This window comes from Carassius gibelio, chromosome B11 (assembly GCF_023724105.1).
Source record: "Carassius gibelio isolate Cgi1373 ecotype wild population from Czech Republic chromosome B11, carGib1.2-hapl.c, whole genome shotgun sequence".
Lineage (NCBI taxonomy): Eukaryota > Metazoa > Chordata > Actinopteri > Cypriniformes > Cyprinidae > Carassius > Carassius gibelio.
Window position 1 is genome coordinate 13,867,305 of NC_068406.1, and position 8,759 is coordinate 13,876,063.

An 8,759-nucleotide genomic window follows, 5' to 3' on the forward strand; every position below is an offset into this window, starting at 1 on the left:
TTTTATGACATTTTTAAAACCATAGGCCTACAAATATTCCATTTAACCTCAAATACTTTTTTATATATTTCATTATAATATGGAATTATTTCATTAAATGTCTTCATTAATTCTGTTTATTATACTTTTTATATTTTATATATATATATATATATATATATATATATATACACAGTGGGGCTCCAAAATTTGGGCAACCTTTGCAGAATCTGTGAAAATGAGTAATTTTCAAAAAATAAGAGAGATCATACTAAATGCATGTTATTTTTTATTTAGTACTGTCCTGAGTAAGATACTATACATAAAAGATATTAACATTTAGTCCACAAGACAAAAACAATGCTGAAATGATTAAAATAACCCCCTCAAAAGTTTGGGAACCCTTGGTTCTTAATAATGCGTTCTGTTACCTGATGATCCTCGACTGTCTTTCTGTTTTGTGATGGTTGTGCATGAGTCCCTTGTTTGTTCTGAACAGTTAAACTGAGCAGCGTTCTTCAGAAAAATCTTTAAGGTCCTGCAGATTCTTCAGTTTTCCAGCATCTTTGCATATTTGAACCCTTTCCAGCAGTGAATTTATGATTTTGAGATGCATCTTTTCAGACTGAGGACATTTGAGGGAATCAAACACAACTATTTAAAAAAACATTCACTGATGCTCCAGAAGGAAACAAGATGCATTAAGAGCTGGGGGTGAAAACTTTTGGACATGATGAAGATGGCCAAATTTGTCTTATTTTGTTGAAATATAATTTTTTTTCCATTTAGTTCTGCCATTCGTAAGCAACATAAGGTACTTATATGTTTCCTGGTACATAAATTAAGTACAATTTACATTTATCTTCAAATTCCAAAAGTTTTCACCCCCCAGCTCTTAATGCATCTTGTTTCCTTCTGGAGCATCAGTGAATGTTTGAATCTTTTTAAATAGTTGTGTTTGAGTCCCTCAAATGTCCTCAGTGTGATAAGATGTCACTCACAATCATAAAGTCACTGCTGGAAAGGGTTCAAATATGCAAAGATGCTGGAAAACTTAAGAATCTGCAGGACCTTAAAGATTTTTCTGAAGAACGCTGCTCAGTTTAACTGTTTAGAACAAACAAGGGACTCATGCACAACCATCACAAAACAGAAAGACAGTCGAGGATCATCAGGTAACAGAACGCAGTATTAAGAACCAAGGGTTCCCAAACTTTTGAGGGGGTTATTTTAATCATTTCAGCATTGTTTTTGTCTTGTGGACTAAATGTTAATATGTGTGTGTGTGTGTGTGTGTGTGTGTGTGTGTGTGTGTGTATATATATATATATATATATATGTGTGTGTGTGTGTGTGTGTGTGTGTGTGTGTGTGTGTGTGTGTGTGTGTGTGTGTGTTTGTGTGTGTGTTTGTGTGTGTGCGCGCACACGTATACTTTGTACACTATAATGTCTATCAAATTATAATATATCAAAGAGGCAATACATATTTGCGCTGTTCTCTCAAGTGATAATTTGACATTTTGTCATCTGCTATATAAAACTTTATTTAGCTGTGCACCATCGTAGATAAAGCTGCATAGATCTGTTAGCATCTGTGCTAACACTGTTCAGTTAATGTGTTTGGGCTCATCAGACAGGGATGTGTACCGGAAAGTGCAGGGTAGAGACAAACCAATCCCCTTCAACATTATCAGCATCACAGGTATCCACTTCCTCTCCTGTTCATCAATTTCTCTTTCTTTTCCTTAATTCATTCTCCTTTTGTCACTATAATTGTGTGATCTCATATGGTGTGTGCTTGTTTGAGCCAATTTACACAACCACTTGTTTCAGAAAGCGATTGTGAGGATGTAAACAGTCATAATAGATCATCAGCCCATTAATGTAACTAAGCGCATGCATTTAAATCACATGGAAAGTGTTTTAAATCAATGCAACATGCTGATAGACTTATATGGAATTGTTTTATTGTCTTATCTTAAAGGTACCTCTGGCCCAGTAGGGTACAAGACAACAGAAACAAGCCGAACGCAACACAACAAAATTAGCACAACACAACAAAAACAAGCCACAACACAAACGAAATTAGCATAACACAACGGAAACAAGCCACAACACAATGAAATTAACACAACACAACGGAAACAAGCCACAACAAATTAACACACAACACAATGAAATTAACACAACACAACGGAAACAAGCCACAACAAATTAACACACAACACAATGAAATTAGTCCTGTGCATTTTGTTATGCTGTGGAGAATTTGTTGTTGTGCACTACTGGGCCACATATAAAGCAATAGTTATGCATTTCTAACTTTTTTTTTTCAACCATCCCTTTTCCCCCCCACTCACTTTCCTTGTATGGAAATCAGAACCTCTGGCATTCTGATCTTCTTTTGAGTTTCACAGAAGAAAGAAAATTGTACTGGGCTGGAGCGACTTGAGAGTGACAGCACTTTCTTTTTTTGGCCGAATTGATCCTTTAAATAACTTTTATCAGTGATCCATTCATTGCTTTAGATCTATAATGATGTTGTAATTTTAACGTTGGTCCACACCTTCAAACACGTTTTCAAATCCAGATTGACAGCATTGCATTCTCACGCATGTTATTTGTTATGTTAAGGCTTTTTTATACCCTGAAAATGACGGTGAGCATGATTTCACCAAGTAAAACATGTTCCTGGATCAACATCTTTGTCGATCCTAGAACAACATTCTAATCAGCCAATCAGAATAGAGATATAACTTTTCAGGAAATATCTGTTTTAGGCTTACAATCAGGGTTCGGTGCTTCTACACTCTTGTTCATCAGCTATCATTTCCCACTGATTTCAGGAATAAATTATTGGTAGGGTTAGCTTTAGGGGTAGGAATTAGGTGAATTCTCTATTTTTGGACATTAATGTTGATCCAGGATCATCAAAAGATGTTGATCCAGGAGGATGTCTTACTTGGAAAAATCACGGTGACCTGCAAATGACATAATCGTTAAATGTTTGTTCACTGGAAATGTGTAGCATCATGTGAGCGAGCCAGTTGTTTTAATGCTTTAATAAGTTTCATGAAAGACACCATGCTACTTATCTTTTTTTTGTTGTTGTTCATCAAATTTTTTCTATTCCTCTCTTGCTATGTCTTTCTCTCTCAGAGGACGGGGAAGAAGAGACCCTGACTAAAAAAGAGAAGGATGAGAGGCGTATTGCTGAAATGGGTCGCCCGACACTGGGTGAACATGTGAAACTTGAAGTAATCATTGAGGAGTCCTATGAGTTTAAGGTACCTTTTCTGCTCATGAAGAATCTGTCATGAGAAATGCATTCAGACACCCATCTGTGTTCACACACGCATTTACTTTGAGGTCGAGCGATGGCATTTGAAGCATGAATGAGAGGATGACAGAGCATCTGGACATGAGCGATGCTGTCCTGACCTGCTGAAGTAGCCGCAGCTGGAGACCATTCAAGCTTTAATTGCTCTTCAGATACATCAGACATGGCCAGAGCTATTAATGCAACCTTTCAGACTGCCTGTCACTTTATACACCTTAACAGTGTCCATTTCCATCTCTAATTCACCTCTTCGCTTCTCTCCTGCACTGCTTCTGTGCATCAGAGGGGTTATTAGTTTTCATCATGTCTGTCAGGTTAATTTGCTCGGCCTCAAAGCGAAATGATTTCCTTGTATCCTGAAGATTGGATTGAATTGCACAGAATTATGATGTTCCGCTGGTGTAATACTCACTACAACCTTAATAATCGAAAGGTGATGCCGTCCAGACAAATCAGTTTCTGGGCTGTAATAAATAGGATTTGGGATTCTGGCTGGCAGGTTTCTCGCTGGCTGCACTAGAGGAAGACTTTTATTGGAAATCTTTTTCCTAATCTGGAAAATCTACTGTTATCAGTTTTTTTAGAATGTTCTTCTTTAATGCACTTTGTGCTGTTACTTGTGATATCTTAAAGAAATATCTGAAAAATGAACAGACAAAAATTGACATTCTTCAAAAATCTAATTCCAAAAGCCATTTTCTCATTGTTTTTATTCACTTTAGAAATCCCTTTTCACTCTATGCTAAACAATAGTGGCATTTTTCAAAGGTTTTTTTTTTTTTTACAATAAATGAGGTAGAATTATTATTAATTGTTTGTTCACGTTAACATGGTTTAACTAATGTCAGCAAATGAGCTTTTGTAAAGTATTAAACGTTTTACATTTTGTTATCATAGATGTAATGACTTTAACCCCTTCCAGAGCACAGTCGACAAACTCATAAAGAAAACCAACTTGGCCCTTTTGGTTGGTACTAACAGTTGGAGAGACCAGTTTGTAGAGGCCATCACTGTCAGCTCAGGTGAGTCACTGAGGAAATGCTGTCCTTTTAATATATATAAGTCTCGACATACTGTGCATACAGTACATTAGTGCTCTTGCAATTTAAAATATGTTGGTGCTAAAGGCTTGCTTGTAGCCAGACTGAAGTGCAATTAAATATTTCAAAAACAAACAAACAACAACAACAAAAAGACATTTGTGTGTTTCTTATGGGTTTGTCTTTTACCCAGAATTCTTCTGCCATCAGTCAAGCTCACTACAAGCATTACCAAACACAAGCCATGCTATTATCATCTTTAAAATGTCAAGGCCTTTTGCTTTTACCCTCCGTCCGCATGGTTTTTGAAGTGTCTTTCGTCATGCAGCACGGCATTTTAATAAGGAATGTGTGGAAGCAAGTGTCTTTTGCCACACACACACACACACACACACACGCACACATATAGAGTCAGGCACATACACAAGCACTCATTCTGACAGGCTTGACTGAAGCTGACAGAGCTTGTAAGTACAGCCTGAGCCAAGACAAGAGAGAAAGAGAGAGCGGGAGGAAGATCACAATCTAACTTCCTGGGGAATATTTCTCATAATTAGACATGAGGTGGTTAGGCTGACTTACTCTGCAAGCACGCAGGTGTGAACCAAAATGAACTTTCCTTGTTATGATGACACTGTATTATGTAAAAGAATCATTGATCTTTTACTCGTTAAAGACTGCGTTGCTCTCGCACCTGAATTCTTGCACACTTAAATGTAAAAAATTTCAATTCAGTATTTTTCAATTGCTAACAAGCGTTTAACAATGCTTCAAGTACTTTTTCTAAACTCTTAACACAGCAACACACCTACATCACACAAGTAGCCAAATAGTTCATTTTCTTGCCAAAACCACATTGTTAAAATCAAAATGTTGAATACCCTTTTTCTACATGTACTAATTCGATCCCAGCAAACCTGAAACTTCAAAACTGAGTCATTCGTTCAAAACATTAACACTAGTTTCTATCCAACAGAAACAAATTACTAACAGCTGACAGCTTTACAAAAACTGCATTACTTGTCAATGTTATACTTTAAAGAACTATGTAAAATAGTGTATTAAAATGCTGTGAATAATTAAATAATTGTAAACTAATAAATACTTTTAAACAAGTATATTCTTATTTAAATGTAAACGTATACATAAATGTAAACATAGAAATATGAAATATTTATATATGCAAAATAAATGTAGATATAGAATTAGATTAATTTAAATTCATTACAATTCATTAGCTGTTCTTAAATATTAAATGAAAACTAAACAATAATATAAATAATTAAGCAAGCATTAGAAATATAAATGATGTCAATGATGTTTACATAACTTATTAATACATAAAATGTATGTAAATATGGAATTTTTATTATTTTATTATTATTATTATTATTATTATTTTTTTTTTATCAGGGCCAGTGTAAATGTTCGGCAATGCATCTAATAATGCCTTTTACATTTACAATATAGTATTTCATCTTATTGTTCCAGCCTTTATTTTTCAAATAGTGAACTGACATGAACTGCACTGCACTGTGCGTTTTATTTATTTATTTATTTTGCTTGAAATAAATCTTTTAACTTCTGACAGTTCTGATATAAGATGTTATAATTAGTGTGATATTTGGAGAAACACAGATGGTACTGGACGTCCAGTCCTTCAGAGCTTCAGAGCCTCTGCCTCCTCTGATTTATAAGATTTGATTGGTGTCAGCCATTCTGTGTAACAGTGATATGCTTATCACTCTCTGATGTTCCCTGGAGTAAGAGGACAGCCTGTCTCTTCACAGGAAACAAACAATCAATCCATAATTCAGATCTCCTCTCCTTTTTTCCTCCTCCTAAGGGGAAGATGATGATGACGAGTGTGGGGAAGAAAAGATGCCATCTTGCTTTGATTACGTCATGCACTTCCTGACTGTGTTCTGGAAGGTTCTGTTTGCGATCGTGCCACCCACTGATTACTGGAATGGCTGGGCGTGTTTCATCGTCTCAATCCTCATGATTGGCGTCCTCACTGCGTTCATTGGAGACCTGGCATCCCATTTTGGATGCACTATTGGCCTGAAAGACTCTGTAACTGCGGTTGTGTTTGTGGCGCTAGGAACCTCTGTGCCAGGTACTTGAAAACACGTTTAAGTCACATTTCACACCCAAATAAAATGATATATATATATATATATATATATATATATATATATATATATATATATATATATATATATATATATATATAAATAAATTTTGAATTCTGGGCAAAATACGAGATGTACAGATTTCATACAAGAATCGTCCATTTACTGATGCCTATTTTTGCAGCATGACAATATTTCTTTCTTTCTGTCTTTCTCTCCTTCAAAATCAGACACATTCGCTAGTAAAGTGGCAGCCATCCAGGATCAGTACGCTGACGCCTCCATCGGCAATGTGACTGGCAGCAATGCTGTGAACGTCTTTCTGGGCATTGGAGTGGCCTGGTCCATTGCTGCCATATTTCACCAGTCACAAGGCCAGTATTTCCGCGTGGACCCCGGCACGCTGGCGTTCTCCGTCACCCTGTTCACCATCTTTGCCTTCATCTGTATCGCCGTCCTCATGTACCGCCGCCGGCCCGAGATCGGAGGGGAGCTGGGTGGCCCGCAGACTCCCAAAATCCTCACCACAACATTGTTTTTCAGTCTCTGGCTGATGTACATCATCTTCTCCTCCATGGAGGCCTATTGCATCATCAAGGGTTTTTAAATAAGGCAAGAGGTAACAGGATGCCGCAAACAGGATTCGGTTGTTAAAATCCTCGTAAATAAGACTGATAGTAGGAAAGGGATCAAAAGACAGACATTTTTATGTGTTGTCCATTATGTTTTATGTGCATGTTTTTCTACTGTTGAGCGAAAGCTTTTTTTTTTTTTTTTTTTGTAAAGGTTTCAGGAAAATAATGTTATTGATTTGGTCGACTGATACCGAGCTTTAGACTGAAACATTTTGAAACTTTTAGCAGGAGAGGAGTGTTCAACAAGCAGAAATCGTAATGTTAACAAACTCAAAATCTGTGGTAAATGATGAAAATAGAGCGTTTTCGAAACTACAAACGGGTGTTTCTAAATGACGAATGCCGTCACAAGACTTTTTTTATTTTTCAGATTTTAGGCCATTAAAGTGTAGATTTGTGAGAATTTTAAGCTTTTATCTGGGATTTACATGCTTCAGTGTATTCAGTGTTTTTAAGTTACCTAAAAACAGTCCTCACCTTCCAGCCTGGTTCCATGGGACACTGACTCTTCGCTCAACTCCACAGACCTCCTATAGAAGCCACAAGCTGAGGATAGTCAAAAGTTATATAAAATGTATTGCAGTGTGTTTTGTGTGTTTGTCCAAACTTGTATGTTAATTTGTTTTTCATGAGGTTTCCATATGTTTCCATATGTTTTCCATATGTTCCATATGTTTCTAGAACATGTACCAGTAGTTTTAGTAAATACAATCAAATCCTATGTCTTTCTCAACATTAAGACAAAAAGATTTATGAGAAAGATTTTTGACATTGTACATAAGCAAGTTCAGAATCCATTAACTTTATTCTTTTATTACTACTATATGAAGAATGCATGTTATCTCTCCTATGTTTTAGGGACTTCTTCCCTATATGAAGAAAAGACTGTATTTTTGAAGATTTCACAAACAAATGATTTCACATAGAAAGTCAACTGTGACACTGGGAACTAATCTTATTATATATAGTGTTCAGTCTTCAAATAGAAAATTGAGGATGCGTCACTATTTTAACCCTTTTGAGGACACGTGCACACTGGTAGAAGTTGCCCCCCCCCCCCTTATTTTCACTCATTTTTGGTCAGAACATATCAATGTGCACAATGCATATCAATGTGCACACACGGGTGATGGCACTGTGTATCTACTCCAACACGAGTCACTCGGACTCTAGCCTCATTTACAGTACATTTTACAGATACATTGAAGTAGTTTTCCCTCGCTTGTGCGGGTGCTTAGTACATGTAAGGTTCATTTTGATTAATGTTATCTGTATGATAATACAACCTTTTTATTTATAACATTGTTTCAGCAATTGAGTTTTGTCCTTTTTTTCTTTCTTTGTGTGGCACACTCAACAGAAGGATAATGTGCAATATATTATTGCCTTGTGTGGCCCCCACTTCCTCACCACAACAAAATATAAGATTAGGACCTATAAAAAAAAAAAATCAATTCAGAGTTTATGCAAGAGTTTGTGTGTTTATTGATGATAATTTGGCGCCCCCTGGTGTCCGAATAATGGACAGTCCTGAATTAGTATGAAAACAAATCCTGCATATCTATTTTAGAATAATGCGAACATTTTAATGACTTTTCATTAGAGGATAAATATTAAATGAAAAACAA

The 8,759-nt window shown here is 36.1% G+C and overlaps 1 protein-coding gene across 13 annotated transcripts in view; it reads left to right on the forward strand.

Annotated features, from left to right (window-relative positions):
* slc8a1a (solute carrier family 8 member 1a) overlaps positions 1–8,596 on the forward strand; it is a 35,850-nt gene extending 27,254 nt beyond the window's left edge. For 8 of the 13 annotated variants that reach the window (XM_052568501.1, XM_052568512.1, XM_052568503.1 and 5 more), the window contains 5 exons: positions 1,615–1,683; positions 3,141–3,268; positions 4,244–4,343; positions 6,208–6,480; positions 6,727–8,596. In XM_052568501.1, coding sequence (XP_052424461.1) covers positions 1,615–1,683; positions 3,141–3,268; positions 4,244–4,343; positions 6,208–6,480; positions 6,727–7,103 — 947 coding nt within the window. In that variant the 3' untranslated portion in view covers positions 7,104–8,596. The remainder of the gene's footprint in view (positions 1–1,614; positions 1,684–3,140; positions 3,269–4,243; positions 4,344–6,207; positions 6,481–6,726) is intronic. The other 5 variants (XM_052568507.1, XM_052568509.1, XM_052568508.1 and 2 more) reach the window with 1 other exon arrangement.
* The last annotated feature ends 163 nt before the right edge of the window (positions 8,597–8,759 follow it).